This window comes from Muntiacus reevesi, chromosome 2 (genome assembly GCF_963930625.1).
Source record: "Muntiacus reevesi chromosome 2, mMunRee1.1, whole genome shotgun sequence".
NCBI lineage: Eukaryota > Metazoa > Chordata > Mammalia > Artiodactyla > Cervidae > Muntiacus > Muntiacus reevesi.
In genome coordinates, this window is record NC_089250.1 from 6455709 (window position 1) to 6480636 (window position 24928).

The following is a 24928-nucleotide window of genomic DNA, read 5'->3' on the forward strand; positions in this document are numbered from 1 at the left end:
ACACTTCTGGGGAGTGGACTGATGTGCCCACTTTTCCTCAAGAGTTTGTTTCAGTTCCTTGCTAGGCCAATGGAAACGATCAGCCATGTGGAGACATAAATGTTCCATGTCTAACTTTGGGGGACCAGTGTAAAGGAGTGTTTGGAAAATAAATGGCTTTGCTAGCATGTTTTTTTTTTTTATGCCATGGAGAAATCCACTACTGAAGTAATAAATCCTTCATGGTTCCAGAGTCTCCAGGCCGTTCAGAGAGCATTCATAGGGAGGGTTGTTCTGGTGTATTTGTGGCAGGTTTTGCTACTTTATTGTTTTCCTTTGAGAATTAGAAATAATATATTTATTTTTTGGCTGTGTTGGGCCTTAGCTGCCCTGTGGTATGTGGGATCTTAGTTCCCCGACCAGGGATCAAACCCACATCCCTTGCATTGACAGGTGGGTTCTTAACCACTTGCACCACCAGGGAAGTTCCAGTTCTTGCTACTTTAGAAACCACTCAACAGGTAAAAAAAAAAAAAAAAAAAAAATCCACCCACAATGTAGGAGATGCAGGTTCGATCCCTGGGAAGATCCCCTGGAGAAGGAATCGGCAACCGACTCCAGTCTTCTTGCCTGGGAAATCCCATGCACAGAGGAACCCAGCAGGATACAGTCCATAGGGTTGCAAAAGAGTTGGACATGAATGAACGACTTGACAACAGCAATCTAAAACTTACTGGCTTAAAAGCACAAGTGTCTTCGAGAGAGAGAGTCTGCAGGTCGTCTGCACCCTTGTTCTGCTCTGGGCTGACTTGGCTGGGACTGTGTGCTCCAGCATGGCCTCATTCCTAATGGTGGGGTCACTGCTGGTTAGCTGGGGGTGCAGGGACGGGTGGGCCTCTCCCGCTCTGGCCCCTCACCTTCCGGGCTCACCCAGGCTCTTCATGTGGTGGTGGAAGAGTTCCCTCCAGGGATAAGGCAAGCCCTGAGGCACTGGCACTTTTCTAGCCTCTGTGTTGCATCATATTTGCTGTTTTTTCGTGGGCCAGAGCAAGTCAATGGGCCCGGGCTAGGGTGGGTATGAAAGGGTAGTCACCAAGGGGGCAGGTACAGGGGGGAGAATTATGGAATCACCTTTCACATAATTTGACACGGTACTAACGTTAAATAATTTAGACCAAAAAAAACCCAACATAAGAAATTACCTCGGGCAGAGATTCCAAGACAGAATGTTTAATGCTAAAATCTCAACATTCAGAGACGATATTCCCCCAAGCTAGCTCTCCATCTTATTATACCAGGGAGGACAAAGTGCCAGAGAATTCTAGGTGGCTGAGGCCCCATTGCTTCTGCTGAGCCAAGCGGGATACCTCTTGGCATCACTTGGATCGTGTCTTAGGCTGAGACCCACCCCACAGGGGACAGCAACTCTTCCTCCGTAAATTAAGCTTTTTCTGACTTACCCACTGCCCCCTTTTTATGAGTCTGAAGACAGTATCATCTTAACTGGTGACTTTTTCTGGTGGTGGTTGTTCCTTTTAACAAATCAGACCCCAGGAAGAGTCACATGGGAGGTGCTGAGTGTGTTCCTGTGTGTGTAACACATGGATACACCCACCGCAAGAGTGCAAGCGTGTGATTGTTTCATGCATGTCCTTTGTGTTCTTAGTGAGTTTACCAAGAGGCCTGGGAGGTAGCAGCCCTGGTCCCCTGCTCAGCGATCTCTCTGGTTCCCCTGCACTGATGCTCAGGAGGAGATGGAGAGATGGAGGCAGCCAGGCTGGGAGAGGAAGCACACCCACCTCCCTTGCATGAGGCCGGAGTTTCAAACATCTGCTTGGCCATGTGGTTGGAAAATCATGTCTTAGAACGAAATCAAAATTCGGAAAAACCCCTTTGGGGGAGTCAGGAGAAAGGGACGGGGCCCCCGGGGGCAGGTGAGGTGTGGTTGGACTCTCAACCGTGGGTTAGGGGAAAGGACTAGGACTGCCCCCACCGACTCTCACAATGGGCAGAGAGTCAGTGGCCCTGGGTTTGCCTGAGAGCGAACACACTGTAAACAACAGCCTGGGAGTCTGGCGTGGGTCCCGCAGTTCAGGTAGAAACATGTGTGGACTGCATTCTTGCCAGGTCTACGTAATAGCAATCACTGGGACCTGTTCCGAGCGGAGCAGGGCCCTACCCTGCGAGGCAAATGACTGGGTCTGCATGCTTGGCACTGGCAGAGGCCCCAAGGCTGGAGGAAGATTTGGGTAAAGCGGGAAAAAGTAGTTCAGAGAGAGATGCTGCACTTAGCACTAGGGCCCAAGCTTTCTTTTCTCTTCCCCTTCTCCTTGAATGGGTCACCCAAGCATGCCAGGACTTAGTTTCCTTACTCTTAAAAGAGGAAATTAGGTGAATCCCCTGGTGGTCCAATGGTTAAGACTCCAGGCTTCCAAGGCAGGGAGTGTGGATTTGATGCCTGGTCAGGGAACTAAGATCCCACATGCCAAGCGGTGTGGCCAAAATTTTTTAAATGTTTTTTAAATTAAAAAATAAAAAGAGGAAGTTAGTCTAGATAACATACCAACCTCTCTCACGGCCCTCAAGCCCCCAGTCTGCTTCATTTCTCCTTTTTCCTTCTCACTCACTGATTTCCGATACACTGTATAATTTAGTCATTTTTGTGTGTGTTTTTTGATTATCATCTGACTCTTCTCACAAAACTATTAGTACCACAGGGCAGAGATCCTTGCAAGTTTTATTTAATAATATATCTCATATACCCAGAATTGGGCCTGGCATATAATAAAGTATTTGTTGGATGGATATTGAATGATAAAGAACCATCTAGCTCTACCATTATGTATCAATTATCTGGGGTTCCCTGGTGGCTTAGCTGGTCAAGAGTCTACCTGCAATGAGGGAGACCTGCGTTCGATCCCTGGGAAGTTCCCCTGGAGGGGAGCATGGCAACCTGCTCCAGTATCCCCATGGACAGAGGAACCTGTAGAAGGGAAAGGCTACCCACTCCAGTTTCTGGCCTGGAGAATTCCATGGACTGTATAGTCTATGGGGTGGCAGAGAGTCGGACACAGCTGAGTGACTTCCACTTTCAGACATCTTCTGGGCTTCCCCAGAGGCTCAGTGGTAAAGAATCTACATGCAGTGCAGGAGTCACAGGGGACTTGGATTAGATCCCTGGGAGGAGGGCATGGCAACCCACTCCAGTGTTCTTCCTGTGGACAGAAGAACCTGGCGGGCTACAGTCCACAGGGTCTGAGAGTCAGATTTGACTTCGCACGCACACACGCAGGCATCTTCTAGGAGTCAGAACCTCAGACAGAATCCCTGCCATCATGAAGCTAACCCCTGAAATGAGCGCTGGGGCCATAACTTCTGACTCTAGCTGGCACCTGGTCCCCTCCAACAGTGGGGGTGCTGCAAGTGGGCAGTTGGCAGGCAGCCGGATGGGCGCTGTGAGAGTTCTTTGGGCGAGGCTGGTGACCCTCTCCCTGGCTCCCTTCCAGATTCCACAGACGGTGAGGGCGACTGGAGCCTCTGGTCTGTTTGCAGCGTCACCTGTGGGAATGGCAACCAGAAACGGACCAGGTCTTGTGGCTATGCGTGTACTGCAACCGAATCTAGGACGTGTGACCGTCCCAACTGCCCAGGTGGGTGTACTCAGGGGTGTGGCTCTACGTTCCGGAGAAGCTTTTCCCTTTTGTTCTGTTTTCTATCTTGTTGTACAATTTCCAATTGTTATGCTCCATTGACAGTTATAACAAAATATTGGCTGTATTTCACATGTTGTATAATACATCTCTTATTATACACCAGAGAGTTTGTACACCCCACCAACATCCCAGCCCTATGGGGCCCATCCTCACCTTCCCCACTGCTCACCACTAGTTTGCTCTCTGTCTCTGTGAGTCTGGGTAAGGTTGTAGCTTCTATTTAAAAACTTATAGAAATTGACTGTTTACAAGACAACCATTTTCCTAATGAGAATTCTGACCAGACTGGGACAAGGGACAAATAATGAGCTTAGAGGATGAAAAGATGGATTTTGTGAGCCTGATACACAATTGCAGTAACCATGACCTAGAAGACAATGTTACCATGTACTTAATTTAAGGAGTGATTCTGGTTAACTTGGTCCTTTGATGTGGAACTGGTTGTACATTAAAGAGACACATGAAGATGGATGTTCATGGGCTAATAAGGAAGCCAGGATCAGAGGCTTAACAGCCATCTACAGAAAAACCGTGTATTAGCCTGAGAGTTGCTGAAAGTTCCAGAGGGAGCAAACTGGGACAACTTGGCAGTTAATTATTGCTTTCAACTGCATTGTCCATGTTTTTTAAAACTTAACTAATAATTGCAAACTTAGTGAGAGGCCATATTGGATTAGAAAACAATTGTGACTGTAGTGATATTGTCAAACTGCTGTCTAGTCTTGTTTCTGTATGGCCCACACATTTTTAAAGGGTTGTGAAGAGAGAGGAGGAGGAGCAGGAAGAAGGATACACAACCAAGACCGTATGTGAAATGAATTTATTTACAAAATGTAAATAGACGCACGGCCATAGAAAACAAACTTACGGTTGCCAAAAGGGAAGCGGGTGAGGAAGGGGTAAATTAGGAGTTCAGGATTAACAGATACATCCTACTACATATAAAATAGATAAACAACAAGGACCTACTGTATAGCACAGGGAATTATACTCAATATTTTGTAATAACCTATAATGGAAAAGAATATGAAAAAGAATATATATGATATACATGTGATAGCACGTAAATATTCTTATCATTTTATATATATATCAATTTTCTGTACACCTGAAGCTAACACAACATTCTAAATCAACCATACTTCAATTTTTAAAAGACCATATGTGACCTACAAAACCTAAAATATTTACTTTCTGACACCTTACATAAGAGTTTATCAACTCCTGGTTTGTGGTTTTCCATCTACCATGTTCACCACAGGCAGGTAGAAAATCAGCCTAAAATAGTATCTCAGGTTCTTCCAAGAAATCACACTTTCCAAATGGTTTCCTCTGAAAGAAATTTCAGAGACAGAACATTTGATTCCCCACACCCCAGACTTCATTTCTCTACCCCTGGAAACTTTGTTCTCAAACCACAAGGCTGAGATTTAGAACAAAATCTGGAGGAGATTTTAGAACAAAAATGTGGAGGAGCAAAGGGTTTTCTGCAGAGAAAGAAGATCAGATTGGGTATGCGTGTGATAACAAAGGGGTATGTGCAGAAAATGGGGCTTGTTGTGTGAGAAAAGGCAGTTCTGGACTCCGTCAGCCATGCAGATGGATTTCCAAAAGTGCTTGATCAACTTCTGTCAAGATGTTGGTGCTGACCTTTCCCATACTCATCACAATGAAACAGAGTTAGAAGTCTGGTGGGATGTGTAGAAATAAACCAATAAATAATAATGAGAAGGAAGAAGAGGAGGAAGAAAGTGAAGAGGAGAAGGAGAGGGAAAAGAAGATGAAGACAAGATGAAACAAAAAGAAAATGAAGATAAAGATTGGAAGATGAGGAAGAAAAAAGGTGATAATGAGGGTCATGAAGAGTAGAACTTTTGGAGTATTTCAGTATCAAGCAGATTTCTAAAGTCTTTACATGTGTTATTTCATCTAATCCTAACAATAATGTCATGAACTAAGTACTGATGATGGTGTTCATTTGACAGCTGTGGAAACTGGGACACATGGGTTAATTTATCTAGAACCACACAAGAAGCAGGTGGTCCAGCTGGGATTTGAATCCAAGCAGTCTGATTCCAGAATCCATGTTCTTAACCATTAAATTCTTCCACCACCACCAGGGTGAAGGGTCCTGGGCTCAGCCACACATGAATACAGACAGTATTTAATGTCAGGGCTTGGCAGCTTGCCTGTTGCTTTCTCCTCCAGAGTTGGCATGCAGACACAAAACAGTAGACCTAGATAACTTGATAGCAGGTATCATCTCTCCTCCCATTTTGAATGTTTTCTCTCACTGCTGAAAGCAGCATGGCCAGCAGCCCTGTTCTTACATTTTCTTCTCATCTGACCTGGCTTCCATCCTTTCTGCCTTTCTGTTCCTAACTCCCCCAGCTTTTCAGGGCTCCCTTGAACATGAATGGTCTTCTTTTGCACCCTCTCTTTCCTTTCCTGGTGTCTTGATTCTCAGACTCACTGGAAAGACGTAAGGGCCAGGCAGTCTCCCTGGCCTGGTGGTGATGACACTGTAAAAGTCTGTCCCCTAGGCTGACTGTACAAATAAGCTCTAAGAGCCTCACATAAAATCAGGGAGAGCCCCTTAAAAGAAATCAACTCACACCTAGCAGGACAGCCAAGGTTCTCCAACAAATAGTCCACATTCCACTATTCCTTCCTCTCCTGACTGCTTCCACTTGCAGGGGATTCCTTTTTGCAAAGGAAACCTGGGTGGGGATGGTCATTTGAGTAGGGGAGGGAGCCAGGAAACGTGAGGTAAACTAGGTTCAGTTGCTCAGAGCAAGTAATGACAAACCCAGCATATTCTTTTCTTAACATTGAATTTTTTTGTTTTTAACTTTTTAAAATTTATTTTATTCAAGCATTGTTGAATTACCATGTTGTACAGCAAAATGATTCAGTTATATATACATATATATATTTAAACATATATTCTTTTTCATACTATTTTCCATTATGGTTTAATCACAGGGTACTGAATATAGTTCCCTGTGCTATACAGTAGGACCTGTTGTTTATCCATTCTATATATAATTGCTTGCATCTGTTAATCCCAAACTCCCAACCCATCCCTCCCCCAGCTTACTCTTTTTGCAGCATCACCAACTGTGCTAAAAGTCCCAGCATACAAGAAATGGGTCTTTTAGCTGTGAACCACTGCATCCTCAGAATGAGCTAGACAGATATTCAAGGAGAAAATGTCAGCCAACACTTACTGCTTCTTACGCTAAGTGCTTTCTTTATGCATAACTCATTTCATTCATTCAAGGCTCTGAGGAGAGTTGTTGGTTCTCCCTGCTTATGGATGTGACAACCAAATCACCCAGAGGTTCTGGGGCTTACCCAAGTCACACAGCTAGCAAAGATGTGAACCCCAGCGAGTCAGTCCTTAAGACCAGTGTTACCCACTAGACTCGTTGTTAACACTGGACTTCCCTGGTGACACATTGGATAAGAATTTGCCTGCCAACGCAGGGGATGTGGGTTTGATTCCTAGGTGGGGAAGATTCCCTGGGGAAGGGAATGGCAATCCACTCCAGTGTTGTTGCCTGGGAAATCCCATGGGGAGAGGAGTTTGGCAGGCTACAATCCCTGGGGCTTCAGAAGAGTCGGACACCATGTAGTGACCCAAGAACAACCAACACCACCACACTCTCCAGCCTCTGGCTCACACCGCCACCCTGACGCCTCCAGACAGACACACACCCTGACGTGTGTCCAGCACCACCCAAAACCCCACTCCTGGGACCAGGGAGTGAGCTCCTTAGGACATTCAGGCACATTTGGATCTGATTTCATGCTGCAAATGGTATCTGGGGTTTTCATATATTTTATGCTCTATACCTGCCTTTTACTGTTTCCTCTGTTGGCAAGTTTCTGCCCACGAGTAGTAATGAATACAAAAAAGGCTTTGTTCACGTGTATTTGTTTTTTTATTTGCCAGTGGGGCGGGGAGGGGGAGGGGCTGTACTTTTTCCATATAACTAGAGAAAAAAGAGCTCCTATCTGTGCCTAGGAATTGAAGACACCTTCAGGACAGCTGCCACCGAAGTGAGTCTGCTTGCGGGAAGTGAAGAGTTTAATGCCACCAAACTGTTTGAAGTCGGTATGAAGAGTTTTCTTTTCGTTTTTCATCCAAATATTGATTTAGTGTCTTAGAGATTCCTTTTGCCTTTGCCATGCCATCCTTGGATCCATTTAAATGGTGCGTCTTCCTCTTATGGGGTCCAGTGCTGTCGGCGTTTTTCTTGCCTACCACATATACAGCAAGTAAAAGGGAGCCTCCTGCAGGGACAGACGGAGCCCAGCAGCCTTGCTGTGTCTGCCCCAGCTCGCAGCTGGGGCCACCCTGCCCCTGGCGTGGGGCTCATCCATCATGGGGCCTCAAGCCTCATGGAATCTCTTCTCGCAGCCCTCACCAAGTGTCCCCAATGAAATAAAGAAATGATGATGTCTGTGTCCCAGCAGAGGGTCACGGGGAGGAAGGAAGAGAAAGGGCACTTTTTCAACGTTATGCCTTCCCCATCCCAACCCCACCCCCAGTCCCCCCACCACATGAGTTTTCTGTAAACCTTTGTAACCCCCTGCTACTCCTCTGATAGAAAGTGTCAGAGCGAGTACAATAAACACGGGCCAAAGTTATAAGTGTCTACTCAGGAAGGGGAAGTCCTGCTGATAAAAATAGCTGCATGTGCTTCTGGATGTAATTCTATTTTGCAGAAAGGTAAGATTCCTTCTGCCCCATTTCTCATTTGCACCCACTTCCGCTCTCCTCAGCCAAGCTGGAATCAGTTTGGAAATGCTGTTGCCCAGGGTTTCCATCACAGTCCTTCACGTTCAGCCAACTGCCACTAGCAGAAGCCTTCTGCAGACACAATGCCTTTGATCCCCCAAATTTAAAGGTTGTGGGAGTTTTGCATAAAATAGTAAAGCAGCAAGTCAGGCTTTGGGGGCAGAGAGCGACTCTGTCTTCCCCCATTTCCTGTGCACAAGCAGGCAGCTGCTTTGCCCTGTCACGGGGAATGGGACCAGGTGCCCCCAATGGGCAGCTCAGGACACAGCGGAGGAGAAGGGGACGGCCTGCCAGGCAGGTTCCGGGCAGGGACAGACACGGTTCACGCTCCAATTGGGTGATGGAGGAGCACTTGATGAGGATCTGTCGGCAAAGGTGTGAGCAGGTGGATGGAAAGCAGGAAGGGCTGGTACAGCACTCTGGGACTGGCCACAATGCGGGGCCCGCACCACCCGCTGGACTGCAGGGGCTAGGGGAGAGGTCCCAGACCCCTGGGTAGAGTGGACACACCCCTGACTCCCAGAAGGATGCAGCCGGCCTGTAACAAGGGGTGAGGAGCCTCAGGGTCAGCACCCTTACCTCGCCCCTTCTTCCTTCTGCCCCCGACCTGTTCCTTCCATCGGTGCACCCCAGCTAGAAACTGGGGCTCAGGGAGTCCACAAAGCAAATTCACGCAGGGCAGCCTTCCAGGGCAAGGAAAAGGGCAATGAGGAGACAGAAGGACAAATGGAATATGCCCAGCAGGGGTGAGAAAAGCTTGACTAGCATAACGTCAAGTGTCTTAACTGACTCCTGCCTCAGTTTTCTGATCTGAAAAATGGTCTAAGGTAATGGTGTCTGGGCTTCCCTGGTGGTTCAGACGGTAAAGAGTCTGCCTGCAATGCAGGAAACCTGGGCTTGATCCCTGGGCCAGTAAGATCCCCTGGAGGAGGGCATGGCAACCCACTGCAGTATTCTTGCCTGGAGAATTCCATGGACAGAGGAGCCTGGTGGGCTACAGTCCATAGTGTTGCAAAGAGTTGGACATGACTAAGCGACTAACAATTTCATACTTTAATGGTGCCCACCTCCTAGACTTATTGTAGAGTTGAATGAGTTGATACTCATAAAGCACTGAAAACATTCACACTGAATACTCCGTGTAAGTCTGATTAAAAAAAATAATAAGTCAATGGATGCATGTCCTGTCTGTACGTGACTTTTGATGCCTTTATGCCCTGGAGGGAAAATGCAAAGCTGTTTTCCAGAGCCCCTGTGAATCTTGTTTCTGAAAATGCAGCCCTCTGAGGAGGACCCCCACTGGCTCTGCAGACACGCGCTTCCTAGGATGGGCCTTCCATTCTCTGCAGCAGCGCACTCGGGGCTTGCTGGGGTGGAGTCACAGAGTCTAGCACATTCCTGCAGGTGGCATTCCCCACCCTGTTCTGTGCACGGCCCGCTTGCCTTCTGGTTTAACCCTCATGGGACTTTTTATCCCCAATTTAGAGATGAGAAAACTGAAGCCCACCGAGGTAGCATGCCTTGCACAAGGTCACGGAGCTGCTAAGTACTTGAGCCGGGATTTGACGCAAGCAGTCTGACACAAGTGCCCACACATGCCATCTGAGGCCAGGCCTTTCCCACGCTCCTGAGAGGTGCCCCAGCTCTCTCTTCCTTGTTTCCCTCAAAAGGACCTTGACCCTCCCTGCAAGCTGGCTCCCAATCCTACCTCTCGATTTTCACTCTTGACACCACCAGCCTCCCAGGACCCAGGTCAGTGGTGGAGAGTCACTTCTGACGCCTCCCCCACTTCCCCACAGCTCCCCAAGGCTTGGCAGCCCCCCTCCCTGACTACTGCTGATCCCACCCTCCGTACCTGCCAAGCATCTCGCTGGGACTCTTACAATTAGCATTGAAGAGCTTGCTGTCGCTCAAAAACCATCCGTGCTTCCCTAGTGCCCTCTGAATGGCCCTAAACCACACGAAGACCACCCCCAGGTCCTGACACCAGTGACCTCCCTTCTGTATATCCTCTGCTCCGGGGAAACAATGTGTTCCCTGCCCTCAGACTCTCTCTGCTTAACTGTGTGTCGCACAGTTACCGCCAACCCGGCTGGCCCTCCTCTCTGCTCTTGGACGATGACTGGGTGCAGTCCAGCCCTCTGAGACAGGATTGGACATTCAAAATCCTCCCTGGGGGAGCCCCCGCCTGTGAGGGACAAAGGTGTGGGAGCAGGAGGAGGCGGGGAGAGCTTTCAGATGGAGGTGCAGGCCTGGCCCCTGCCAAGGGAGGGAAGGAAGGAAAGAGGACCGGGAGGCAAGGGCCTCCAAGAAGCTGGGGAAAGTCTCGCCTACACCCATGGGGAAGCCAGCAAAGGCTGTCTGATGTGGGAATCACCCATAAACCAGCACCCTGCCTGACCACGAGCAGCCCCAAGGGAGAAAAGCTTGACTAGCATAACGTCAAGTGTCTTAACTGACTCCTGCCTCAGTTTTCTGATCTGAAAAATGGTCTAAGGTAATGGATGTGGACGCCAGGTCAGGTGCACTGCAGCCGGGCAGCAAAGCACCCCTGCAGGCCTTCTTGCGGGAGCTCTGAGCGAGACACCTGTGGCCGCCCCTCCAAGCCTCCGGGCCAGCCCGGGGCTGCTCACCCCTAGAAGCACCCCCTATGAGCCTACAGGTCAGTGGCCTTAGGCCAAATGTTAAATTCTCTAAAACCAGGGTCCACCAGCCTCTTCTTTAAGGCATCTTTCATGGAGATTTGCATATAATGATTGTTACTGTTTCCTGCCTAAGGTTAAGAGGTTAGGCCTAGTTCAAACAAGTGAGTGAGGAGTAAAATAAAACTTAGTCTTACAAATACTACTTTGAGGTACTTTGTGTCACTTGTTTATTTAGAAGATTCAAGGTGGATCTCTGAATTACTGTTCATTTAGTTATAAGTGATAGATAATTGGGTTAAGGTTAGCAGGAAACCATAGAAAATACACCTTTTTCTGTAGATGCCTACTAAAACTTGTTGTTGTTGTTCAGTCACTAAACCATGTCCGACTCTTGCAACCCCATGATCTACAGCAGGCCAAGCTCCTCTGTCTGTCCTCTACTGTCTCCCGGAATTTGCTCAAATTCATTTCCATTGAGTCAGTGATTCTGTCTAACCATCTCATCCTCTGTCACCCCCTTCTCCTCCTGCCCTCAATCTTTCCCGTCATCGGGGCTTTTCCAATGAGTTGGGTCTTCACATCAGGTGGCCAAAGTATTGGAGCTTCAGCATCAGTCTTTCCAATGAATATTCAGGGTTGATTTCCTTTAGCATTGACTGGTTTGGGAATGGTAATATTATATATTTCCAAAAGAAAATTTTAATGAGGGTAACATAATGATGACTGAGTCTAGGTGATGGCATCTAGGCAGTCATTGTATATTTTCTCTCCTATGTATCTGAAAGTTTTTTCATAATATAAACTAAGGAATTGGTGGTGCAGAGAACCTTGTGGACAAAGAAATTCCCAAGTTCAAGGAGAGTGAGTGTGTTCACCGCGCCAGGGGCTGCCACTCAGGAACGGAGAGGTTGACTTTAAAGTCATCCTGCTGCCAGTTTTGCACGTGATGAGTTTCTCTGTGGCCTTTTTCAGACACGGACAGCTGTGAGCGCTGGATGAGTTGCAAGAGCGAGTTCCTAAAGAAGTACATGCACAAGGTGATCAACGACCTGCCCAGCTGCCCCTGCTCCTACCCCACCGAGGTGGCCTACAGCACAGCTGACATCTTCGACCGCATCAAGCGCAAGGACTTCCGCTGGAAGGACGCCAGCGGGCCCAAGGAGAAGCTGGAGATCTACAAACCCACAGCCCGGTATTGCATTCGCTCCATGTTGTCCCTGGAGAGCACCACGCTGGCTGCCCAGCACTGCTGCTACGGCGACAACATGCAGCTCATCACCAGGGGCAAAGGGGCGGGCACGCCCAACCTCATCAGCACGGAGTTCTCGGCGGAGCTCCACTACAAAGTGGACGTCCTGCCCTGGATCATCTGCAAGGGAGACTGGAGCAGGTATAACGAGGCCCGGCCGCCCAACAACGGACACCGGTGCACGGAGAGCCCCTCCGATGAGGACTACGTCAAGCAGTGTCAAGAGGCCAGGGAGTATTAAAGAGACGCCGCCGCTGCTGCGCCGCGCCCACCGCAGCCCGCGGACGGCCGCTCCCTCCAGCGCACGTGTACATGCCGCGCGGGCATTTGTCCCCGGTTACACCAGGGCTGGGCGCCGGGCCCCCGCAACTGCCGTCTGAAGCCGCCGTCGCCGTCTTCAATGTCAGCAGTCCCCTTGGAACTCTTCCGAGGGAGGGATGGCCTCAGGAGGATGTGGAGAAAGAAACCGGAAGAAGAACCTGGAAGTCGTGGTGGGTGGAATTCAACTCACTTCGGATTCAGTGGTTCCGAGAGAAGCAATGGGGCCAAGAGACTGAAATTGTAAACGTGATAAGCAGTTTTATGTATAACTTATTTAATATGAATGTGATTTATGCATAACCTTTTCTCTGGAGTTGTCATCCCGAAATTATTTAGTCACTTCCATGAGAGTTCAGAAAGGGGCTTAGGGGGGTGGAAGAGAAATGGAATTTTCCAGGAATGACTTCTTAAAAATGAGAAATTCAATAGAAGGATATCAACATAAGAAAGCCTGAAACCAAAGGTGAGTTAGCCAGTGAGGTACCTTGCTGAAGTCTCAGCTGCCAAAATGCCCTTCCCTCAGACTGGGAGAGGGTAGAGGGGGAGCAGATGGATATTTTAAGAGCAAATCTGAGACTTGGTTTTAAATAAGCTTTAAAATAAAGGATAATATTAGCACAATGCTGTAATTCTACTAAAAGACCCCAGAATGGTAGGATTTCTGCTCGTGCCTTAATAGGTTCAGAAGGCTACAGGAAGGTCAGACTTAAAAACGAAGAGTAGCACTTTTCCAAAGAAAACTGCAAAATAAATGGGGAAAGAACATGAACTTCATTTCATCTATTTTATTTTCAGACCATGTTAACAATTTTTTTCTCCACCAATATATTTCCAGTAAATAAATATAAAAATGAGGAAGGGAACTCATCTAGAAAATCCTAATTTTTTATGTTTTAAGAAAGGAAAAAAAAATACATTATTTTTGTAAAGTATTTATTGAGTCACTGAGTCTTGTGCATCAAGCAATTATAATATTGGCCTGGTTCTGTAGGGTGGAACTTAGGACAAATAAAGAGTTGATTCTTACGCAGTCTTTACTTGCAAAGCTCCAGGAAAAGAGATTATATAATAAAATCATAATAAAATGTGTTACCTGCAGTAAATGTGTTACCTGCAAATATTTATGATACAAATTCCATAAATAGCCATGGTAAAGCATGGTTTCAAGGCAGGGGAGAGGAAGGTTCAAAACAGGTGGGAATAAAAGGCTCATTGATTGATGTAATGGTGAGTGGTGTGAGTCAGCATCTTTGGCACCAAGATCATCAACCCGGTCCCCAGGAGGCCGAAGCTCATTGACATACGTGCAAATTTCTGCCCATCCAGAGCTAAAAAAGAACTGAGAAAGCCAAGCCAAATCAAAGGCCTAAGACAAGCCCAGATGAATGGACCACTTCCACACAAAATTTTGCAAGTACAGTAATAAAGAGAATGCTTCATTATGTAAGTGATTCCTTTTCCAGATGAGGAAACCAAAACTCAGAAATAACAGATCAAATTGGGCCCATCTTTCATTTCCTAGTCCAGTGCTCTTTCTACTATATCAGATTTTTCATGTCCTTATATTCCTGATGCCTTTTGTATTCCTAACCAGATCCTTAGATTCTTTTAGTAAGATCTTGTTTTATGGAAAAGCTCTTATCAGTCTTTTATACTTTAGAATGAGTTATACATGTATTGCCCACTCTCAGGATATTTATATTTGAAATCTATTCTTAATTATGGGAAGAGAATCTTTATTCTGATTTGAAAGAATTTTAGGCAACTGAACTGCTGGGGAGAAAATCAGTAGGTTCGTTATCAGGGAAGATTTTTTTCCTAATAATAGGAAAACCATTTTGCCAAGAGAGTTGGTTGCAATGGAATGCATCGCCTTTGAGATGGCGAATATCTCAGGACAGGTATTCAAGCAGAGTGTGTGAAGACCAATCACATGAGAAGCTCATTTTAGTGATGAGGAGAGACAAAAACATGCAGCAGTCACCCCCTCTGATAAGTGTTCTGTGAAGGAAAAGTAGAAAGTCCTCTGGGAAAATAGAGGCAGGAATCGGGGCGGTACCTGTGGGATCCAAGGGACGAGTGGTAAAAGAGAGAGGGCAGGTGAATGCATTCAGAATAAGAAAATACCGTGGGCAGAGGCAAGGAACCAGGCAAGAGTGTGGTGATTTCTGAAAACTGGGATGTTTAGAGTGACGAGTCAGAGGGATAAGAATGGCAGGTTATGGAGCCATGTTTAAGGTGCTTTTGCTAAGAATTTAGCATGGGCTTCCTACATGGGCTGGTGGCTCAGCTGGTAAAGAATCTGCCCACAATGTGGAAGACCTGGGTTCCATCCCTGGGCTGGGAAGATCCCCTGAAGAAGGGAAAGGCTACCCACTCCAGTATTCTGGCCTGGAAAATTCCATGGACTGTATAGTCTATGGGGTCACAGGAGCCGTATACGACTGAGCAACTTTCACTTTCCCAGGTGGCCCAGACAATAACCTGCTTGCAACGCAAGAGACCCGGTTCGATCCCTGAGTCTGGAAGATCCCCTGGAGAAGGTCATGGCAACCCACTCCAGTATGCGTGCCTGGAGAATCCCCTGGAGAGAGGAACCTGGCAGGCTACAGTCCATGGGGTTGCAAAAAGTCAGACATGACTGAGCAACTAACACTTTCACTTTTACTTCACTTAGCATGGAAAATGAAAGCTCTTTCCTACTACAGGGCAAATAGCTGATATGAGCAACATTTCCAACGGACTCCTTGCCTCTTAATATCAGACCTTACAGACATCATAAACTGAGAGTTAGAAGGGGAGGTGAACTGGGAGCTGGGGAGGATTCCTGGACTCTTCACCTGCTGAGAACACTGCTAGCCTCCCACCCACCATCCAGACGGTGCCATCCTGGCTGGAAATTTGCCCAACTATAATCTGCCTCTATCTAGACGTTCCCCATTCACTAAGGGCCCCACACCAGCCCCAGGGTAACCTTGGGTAATCCTTCATGGAAAGCAGACCATGTGCTCAAGGGCCAACGTCGCCCACTGCAGAGAAGTCTGTCTGCTCCCTCGCCTGTAGCACCAGTGTCTACAAACACCACTCATTGAAGGCCTTGCTCCTTGGCTGAGCCTTGGAAAGACAGCCCCTTTCTCTGGGGCTCTGGGGGGGCCATGTCTGAGCAAGCCACCAGCAGCGGACAGAGGAGCCAAGGCCCTCGGGTGGCCGTGTGTGGGAAGGATGACGACGAGGCCCCCGAAGCTGGGCAGCTTCCCGACCCCATTCAAGCATCCACCATGATTAGTCTCCAAGTCTTTCCAACTTGGTGGCTCAGTGGCCAAGGAGCAGATCTCCCCACCCTGAGACCAGGGGCCACAGACCCAAGAATAGGTACACCAGCCACCCTTCCTGAGGACGCACTTTGTTCCTCTGTGCTGATCACTCTACCGTGGAGTTAAGCAGGTTACATCCGATTTACAGACAAGGCACGAAAAACCCAACAAGGTCCTCTAACCTGCCCAAGCTCATGAGGCCGTTCTGTCTGATCACTAAGTCCACGTCCTTAACCGTATCCCCTACTCAACTCTTTTTCTAATTCTTCCCACCACTGAGGATTAGGGGCTTTGCTCCAGCTCACTCTGCCTTTGACCAAGTTGTTCAAATGTCCCTCCACCAATCTTCACGGTGTCTCACATTGGTGACGGAGGACTGGGGTTCAGCTCTGCCCCGTCCTTCTATATTCCATAAGAGGATCTGAATCCTATGTCTCAGCCCTTTCTCAGGCTGGGTGAGTAGCAGAGCCTGACTTTCTAAAAGACAGCCTGCCCCACAGATAAGAGCAGACACCAGTCTGTTTCCCCTGCTGCACCCTAGCCCCGGGTCAACCACTGCTGTTGGGTAGACCTTAAGGGCGGGTGCCAGGTCTCATGCTTTCCTCTGCTCCCAGCCCCAAGCTCAGTACTTGGCAGATGTCATCAGCAAGGGATAGGGGCAGAAAAGTGTGAGGATTGAGTCACTGCCTAGATCCCAGTCCTGGCTCCCTCAGTCATCAGCTGGGCAGCTTTGGATAATTCAATCAGTCTCTGCATAGTCCAGTTTCCTCAAACAGTTGTTTGGAGAATGAAATCAGATAAGCGATATGAAGTTCCTAGCATGGGGCCTGTCATGGACCCTGTGCATTGGTGTAGAGTCATTGGAGAATTAATTATTGAGTGTATACTAGTTGCGAGGTATTGTTCTAGATGCCGGGGATGCAGCGGCATACAAATCCAAGTTTTCCTGGTGGAGGGGAGACGGCTGAAAAGTAAATAAGTGCCTGATCTGAGATAATAGTAAGTGATAGCCAGAAAAATAAATTTTTTGATCACACATGTATGTTGCATTATTTAAATTAATGCTAGTTGCTCTAATAGATCAGCCTTGAAATCACAATGGCTTAATACAAAAACCTCCAAAAAAGTATGTTTCTGGTCAAGTGACTCCCTTCTAAGGACCCCGGCTCTTTCCTTCTTCAAGGCGTGACTCTCTCGGATGCCCTAATGCATGCTAAGTCATTTCAATCAGGTCCAACTCTTTGCAACCCCATGGACTGTAGCCCACCAGGCTCCTCTGTCCATGGGATTCTCTGCAAGAATACTGGAGTGGGTTGTCATGCCCTCCTCCAGGGGATCTTCCTGACCCAGAGATTGAACCCTCATCTCTTACACCTCCTGCATTGGCAGGCGGGTTCTTCACCACGAGTGCCACCTGGGAAGCCTTGCTGCCCTCGGGGTCATCTCTGTTCCAGGTGTCATAAGGTGTGAAGAGCAGGGACAGTGACTCACGTAGGTGGCCCGGGGAAGTACAGCTGTCACATGCCACACTCCCCTACAAGGCAGACTGGGCAATGGAGTCCAACCAGGGGCCCGGGATGCAGTGCTGGGCTGTGTGGGCCCCCAGCCTGTCTCTGCCACACAGGTAGACCACCAACTAATTACACAAAGTGGAAGAGCAGGCTAGTGGAAAAGGTTCTGTACAGGTCCAGAGGCCAAAGGGGGCAACCCTTCTCACCTTATTAAGACCAGTTCAGCTTTCAACCGGCAGCTCCTACAAATCCTTAGTTGATGGCTTTGTCTAACCACTGGGGCCACTCTGGTTGCACAGATGCAGATTGAAGTGCCAGGGAACTAACCGTGCCCCCAGGAGACGTAACAGGACTTGGTGGGGGACTTTCCTGGTCGTCCAGTGGTTAAGACCCATGATCCCATTGCCTGGGGCCCAGATTCATTCCCTAGGCAGGGAACTAGATCGCATGTGTTGCAACTAAGGATGCCAAGTGCTGCAAGTAAGACCAAGCACAGCCAAGTAAATAAACAAGTATATTTTGTTTGGTGAATGAATATGCCACCTCTCTCATCCCTCAAGTGGGGCTTGTCTGAAGCGTAGTTTATACCACGCCCCAGCTCCCCCTAAGACTGAGGTCCAGCCACCCTCGGCGGTGACCTGCTTGCTCACATGCCAGTGACTGGCCCCCTTCGCTTCCCTGTCTTTTCTCCCCACTCCCTTGCTGTCGTTCACTGGAATCGTCCCCCAGATAAGCTACTTGCCCAGATTCTTCTCTCTGAATCTGCTTCTGAGGGTTCCCAAACCAAGACATTGCTTCATGCATTAATACTTACCTCATTTTTCAAATATGAGTTTATAGTACTGCCATTGTGCTCCTGTGAGATGAAGTTTTGTGTTAGTATAGCTCTTCCAAAAAAATAGAAAATTCACTCTCATTCTGACTAGAGATGGAAGCTCTGTGCATGTGTACTAATTTGCTTCAGTCGTGTCTGACTCTGCGACCCCATGGACTGTAGCCCACCAGGCTCCTCTGTCCATGGGATTCTCCAGGCAAGAATACTGCAGTGGGTTGCCGTGCCCTCCTCCAAAGGATCGTCTCAACCCAGGGATCAAATCCGTGTCTCTTACGTCTCCAGCAATGGCAGGCGAGTTCTTTACCACTAGCGCCACCTGGGAAGCCCCATAGAAGCTCTACTGGACTTCAATACCATACTGTGTAGTTTTTACAAGGTGAAAATAAGCCCCTAGTCTTTATGAGTAGGGGCTTCCCAGGTGGCGCTAGTGGTAAAGAACCCACCGGCCCTGGGTCAGGGAAGCTGCCCCGGAGGAGGGCACAGCAGCTCATACCAGTATTGTTGCCCGGAGAATTCCGTGGACAGAGGAGCCTGGCGGGCTGCAGTCCACGGGGTCACAGAGTCGGACACGACTGAAGCGACTTAGTTTATCATTAGGTTCAACAGGCAGGAAATGCTTCTGCCAAATCCCTCTAAACATTTCTGAACACATTTTCTTAATTTTTAACTTCATTTCTTGCTGGTTAAAGACAACTCCTGCTTCAAGGGACCACACTTTGAATAATACTGCTCTAAGCACCTGAGTGACAGGGATCAACAACCATTGCGTGTTGACTTAATTCTGGTCAGATGGACAAAGAGTCATGAAAAAGCTTCCCAGGAAGTGGAGGGGGTGGGGAGAGAGGAGCTGGGGCTCTTTCTTTGTCTTCCATTTACAATTTCCAATGGAAAAATGTGTGGGTTGTCACCATTATGCCTGCACGGTTTCAGACAAATTAAAGGCTTGCCTCAGTAATTACTGGGTGGGTATATACAGAAACATACATCCATGTCTACAGATCCTGAATACAGTAGTGTAAATTAAGGCAGAAAGCTTACAGCCAGTTGCTTTTCTGAGGTTAAACATTGGTTTACTGTATAGCATTAGAAGAAGTGGGGTGTTTTCCAGAATCAGAAGGTAAGACTTTTCAGGAACAAATTTATGGAAACAGCAACCTTTTTGTTGCTCCAGAAGAACAAAGCTTAGACAGAGACTTTTTTTCATATCTCCATGTAGAGATTTGAAAAGCCAGCATATAAAGACCAGTGCCTTGCCAGTAATGGCAAAAACAACATCATCCTCAGCCATTTTAGCAGCAGGGGGGTCTGTGGGGGCCTGGACTGAGACACAGCTGCAACAGCAAAGCTAGGTAAGAATTTTATGGCTTTGCTAATTTTCTATCTGTTCTGGGAGCCATAAATGTGCCCTTATAGATATTCATGGTTGCTCTTAAAATGAAAAAAAAAAAAACTTTTAAACAGCACAGAAAAACCTTTCATTCTTGAGGCATGCAATTCATGGATGATTTTCAAAATGTCATGTTTGAGTTGGGAAAGTAACATTTCTTGAACTAATCGGCCAATAGCTTCAAGAATATGACTCAAAGGATATAAAAATTTCAAACCTGACTTTCAACGAAGAAAAAGAATTCTTTTTTCTCTGCAAGATCCTAAGTTTATTTTTTCACAAAGGTCATGGCTCAAAGTTAGGTTTATTTGCCATGGAAAGGAACAGTCTAAATGAAGTAAACTTTTAATTCCTTAGTGAAAGGGAATGGTAGCAGATCTTGAAGGGCACCATTTAAAAATTTTACACCAGTAGACAGGGTGGTTCAATTTGGTTAGCTGTACCCCCTACCTCTTTAATACTGACTTGGTTGGGTTTTAGGTTTGTTTGGGGGGGAGTTGGGTTCTTTTAAATCTTTGGAGAGATGAACAAATGGAGCAGGAGAAAAGCCAAAAAGATAAAAAGGAAAATGAAAAAGAAAGAAAGAAGAAAAATTCAGGATCTCCAGGATGAAATTCTCTTTGGAACCTCTGTCAATGTAACTAAGGTAAAATTCTCACAAAGGGGATGCTGAAGAGACCCATACCATTGATGCACCTGCCTTCGAGGAGACTTCCCATCCCCAGGCAGGGATGGCTGGGTCCCACCCAGCCAGCCCCCAGCCAAGACCAGGAAGAGATTTTCAAAGATGGCCCAACCTAAAGTCACATGATCAAGATTCCTGAGAGCAAGAGAGCAAGGTGTCCTGTGCGGACTGGTTGGGAAGGTAGCACTTTCTGACAGGAACATTTCAAGGTCCTTCATTGCTTTCAAGAAGAAGCCTGCCTCTAAGACACTCTTGAGGGCTCCCTTCTGCTATTACAGGATATTATAAAGAGAAAAATGGGCTTCCCAGATGGCTCAGCGGGTAAAGAACCAGCCTGCAACACAGGAGATGCAGATCCGATCCCTGAGTGGGGAAGATTCCCAGGAGGAGGGCATGACAACGCACTCCGGTATTCTTGCCTGGAGAATCCCATGGACAGAGGAGCCTGGTGGGCCACAGTCCACGGGGTTGCAAAGAGTCAGACACGACTGAAGTGACTTAGCATGCACATAAAGGGAGAAACAAAAAGAGGAGGGCAGGGATGCAGTGCTGGAAAGATAAAGGCTGGTTCACCGCTCACCAGCAGCAAGTGGCAGAAACCGAAGCTGGAGTTAAAGCTGCAGCCTCCCTCCCTGCAGCCTTTTCTCCGTTTGTGCAGTCATGCACAGCCCATCGCTTCTCTGACTGCTCCTCCCGCATCCCCTCTGCCACCCAACTGGCCATCTTGCAGCCAACTGCCAATTTTGGAGCCAATCTTTTGTCAAAGATGCTCTTCGAATGCTATTACAAGAAAGCATGGCTTCAGAAAAATGCACACATGTCATAAGGACACAGCTCAGTGAATTTTCACAAAATGAACCATCACCAGTCATGACACCTGTGACAGAAGTCAAGAAATGGAGTATGAGGCTTATGAGAGGCTCTTGGGGGTGATGCCGATGTTCCACATCTTGGTTATGGTGGCGGCTACACAACTGGAGGCAATTGTCGAAACTCGCTGAACTGTGCACTTAAGGAAACTGAATCGCATCATATGTAACTTTTATCCCCATGTGAAATAAATAAATAGAACATTAAGGGCACTCTGTGACCCCTTCCAGCAGGGACTGACTTTCCCACCGAAAGTCATCAGTATCGCAGGTCCTGCAGAACCTCAACACAAAGGCATGCAGCTTGTGCTCCTTGAGATATGGCACCTTTTGCTCTGTGCCGCCTTGTGGGGTTTCCCTTACTGCTCTTTGCAGTCATAGGTCCTGCATGCCCATCGCTGCCTCGTGCGGCTTGTCTGTTTAGCCATTCTCCCATGGGTGGGCATGTGGGCAATTGCCAGTCGGGAGCTCGTATAGATAGTGCTATTATGAACAGTCCAGGGCATGTCACTGGCGCTCATATGCACAACATTTCTACCAGGAGTGTTTGAAGGCTCCAGTCCCACAAATCTTCATTTCACCCCTTTCACTAAGTCTTCCCCGACTGTTCTGTTCCTTGATCTCTTCGTTCTTATATTTGAGTCAAAACTTGTGTACTGAGCACTGACTAAGGGTGTGACCGTCACCATTCGCCATTCTGGATACCAGAGAAATGAAAAAAAGATGGACAGGAGCCCCATCCCGTGGAGGAGACTAACTCAAATGACTGTAGTACGATGTGGTCGGTACCATGGGGACCGATGAGAACACGACTTGTCAGAGCGATTATAACAAGCCAGAGTTGCCACATTTTATTTATGAAAACAAGGCTGATAACATCAAGTGTTGGCAAGACAGTGAGAAAACAGACACTCTTTATCACCGCTGGTTGCAGTGATATAAACAAGAATAATTTGACTGTCCCTAGTAGTGCTGAAGCTGTCATGTAGCAGAATTCACCAATTTCCCTCCTGAGGGCCTTTTTTCATATTATCAAAAATTAGAAACAAGTAAAATTGCCTACCAGTAGAGGAATGTACAAACAAGCCATGTTATATACATAGGATAGAATACCATCCAACTATTAAATGATCTAGAGCTAGGCATAGCATCACAGATGTGCCATAAACATATAATGTGTAAAAAAGCAAATCACAAATGGGTATGTAAAGTATTACACAGTCTTCAATCATTTGAAAACTCACAAAACACTACTGTATTATGACTGGACACTGACATAGGGAATTAAAGTATTGAATTATGCATGGGAAGGGTAAAAAAAACCTCAGGATAACAGTCACCTCTAGGTCTGAGTAATAGTGAGTGGGTGGAGAAGAAGAGAAATTTTAGAGGTAATATTTTATTTCTTTTTCAAAAAAAGAAACCATAAATATGTAACTGTGTAAGTATAAAGCCTAAAATATGTACATGTACAGATATACAGATGATAGTGCTCTAATGGTAGAATGTGAAGAGAAACTTCACTTGGTGAGGGTGAAAGAGGAGGGTGGAAAAGCTGGCTTGAAACTCAGCATTCAAAAAACTAAGATCATGGCATCTTTTCCCATCACTTCATAACAAGTAGAAGGGGGAAAAGTGAAAGCAGTGATGGATTTTATTTTCTTGAGCTCCAAAATCACTGCAGATGGTGACTGCAGTCATGAAATTATATTTACCTACTCCTTGGAAGGAAAGCAATGGAAAACCTAGACAGTATATCAAAAAGCAGAGTCATCAGTTTGCTGATGAAGGTCCATATAGTCAAAGCTATGGATTTTCCAGTAGTCATGTATGGATGTGAGAGTTGAACCATAAAGAAGTCTGAGCGCCAAAGAATTAATGCTTTTGAATTGTGGTGCTGGAGAAGACTCTTCAGACTCCCTTGGACTGCAAGGATATCGAGCCAGTTCATCCTCAAGGAAATCAACTCTGACTATTCATTGAAAGGAGTGTTGCTGAAGCTCTAATTGTTTGGCCACCTAATACGAAGAACTGACTCATTGGAAAAGCCCCTCATGCTAGGAAAGATTGAAGGCAAAAGAAGGGGGCGGCAGGGGATGAGATGTTTAGAGAGCATCTCTGACTCAATGGTCATGAATTTGAGCAAGCTCTGGGAGATGGTGGAGGACCGAGGAGCCTGGCGTGCTGCAGTCCATGGGGTCTCAGAGAGCTGGAGATGACTTAGCAACTTAACAGCAACATATGGCAAAATGTTAATACTGTTTAAACCTGAAAGTGGAAATAAGGTGCAACTGTTACATCATTTTCTGTATATATGACATATTTTAAACTAAGGACCAAAAAGAAGCAAAAGCTGAGAAGTAAAACTAAATGAAGTGGTGGCTTACGAGGCTTCCTACAAGGTCATGCTTCTAACAGCCCTTGGCAGCTGTGGGCGCACACACAGGCAGGAGGCGGACAGCCGTGCCATTGACTGCGGCGACGCTGACGCTGAGACCCTGTGTGCACCTGGGAGAGGCCCGGGGGGCATCGCACCCTGTCACCTCCAGCCTGCAGCCCCAGCAGGGCGCGTGGCACGTGGCCGACTTAGAGGGAGGCAGCTATCTGACCAGCACCGATCACACGGAAAGCATTGACCCTTTTGAAAACCCCATGTAAGGATTCGGGGAGAGGGACTCTGTTCAGCCTACTCTGAGGAGGTGACCCATGTCCCCAGAGTCAGAGGCAGGTGGGGGAGCAGCAGGTAGTTCTGCAGAGAAAGGGGCCCTGGGCCCCCATGCCTGCAGAAATGGACTCAGACCCCTGACCCCACTAATTAGGCCGTGTGCTGAGAGCCCCCGACTGCACCCCCAGCACAGCTGAGGGGCTCCAGGGCCCTAGCAAACAGGAAGTTGACTTTTTTCTAAGAATGAAGACAAGTCTTAGGTTGATGGAGCGAATTCCCAAGACACTTCAGGCTTCACTAGTAGAGCTGTGTTTGAGGAGGTGTGACAAGTCGCTTCAGTCGTGTCCGACTCTTTGCAACCCCACGGACTGTAGCCATCCAGCCTCCTCTGTCCATGGGATTCTCCAGGCAAGAAGATTGGAGTGGGTTGCCATACCCTCCTCTAGGGGATCTTCTGAACCCAGGGATCGAAACTGCATCTCCTGCAACTACTGCATTTCATGAGGATTCTTTCATTTCACTGCTGATCAAACTGGAAAGCCTATTTGAGGAGGTATTTTCAGTCTAAAAGAATTAGCATCATCCCATGTTTGCCAACCCAAGAGTAGAATTTTTGAGACTCACGGGGCCAGTCACGGTTCAAGTCTGAAAACAAGAGAACTTAACTCTGCTTAAACAGAACAAAAGCATGTTGGGTAGATACTAGGTAGCTTTAGAAAGATTCAACTGAATAAAATCACATCATATGTTAATTAAGAAGGATGCTCTATCATGTAGGATTAGATTTAGCTATATTAGGTTAGAAAAAACCAGTAACTATGGCTTAAATAAGGTAGAAATCTATTTCTCGCTTATGAAAAATACATCTCGAGGTAAATAGTCCCAGGTAGGTATGGATCTCAAGGTCCTTCAGTCTCATTATTTTACATTTCTTTTTGAGTTGCTTCC

At 47.1% G+C, this 24928-nt stretch overlaps 1 protein-coding gene across 2 annotated transcripts in view; it reads left to right on the forward strand.

Moving 5' to 3' along the window:
- Positions 1–13817, forward strand: part of ISM1 (isthmin 1) — an 82401-nt gene extending 68584 nt beyond the window's left edge. For both annotated transcript variants that reach the window (XM_065920876.1, XM_065920877.1), the window contains exons 4-6: positions 3486–3629; positions 7723–7812; positions 12117–13817. In XM_065920876.1, the coding sequence (XP_065776948.1) occupies positions 3486–3629; positions 7723–7812; positions 12117–12634 (752 nt within the window). In that variant the 3' untranslated portion in view covers positions 12635–13817. The remainder of the gene's footprint in view (positions 1–3485; positions 3630–7722; positions 7813–12116) is intronic.
- Positions 13818–24928: the final 11111 nt, after the last annotated feature.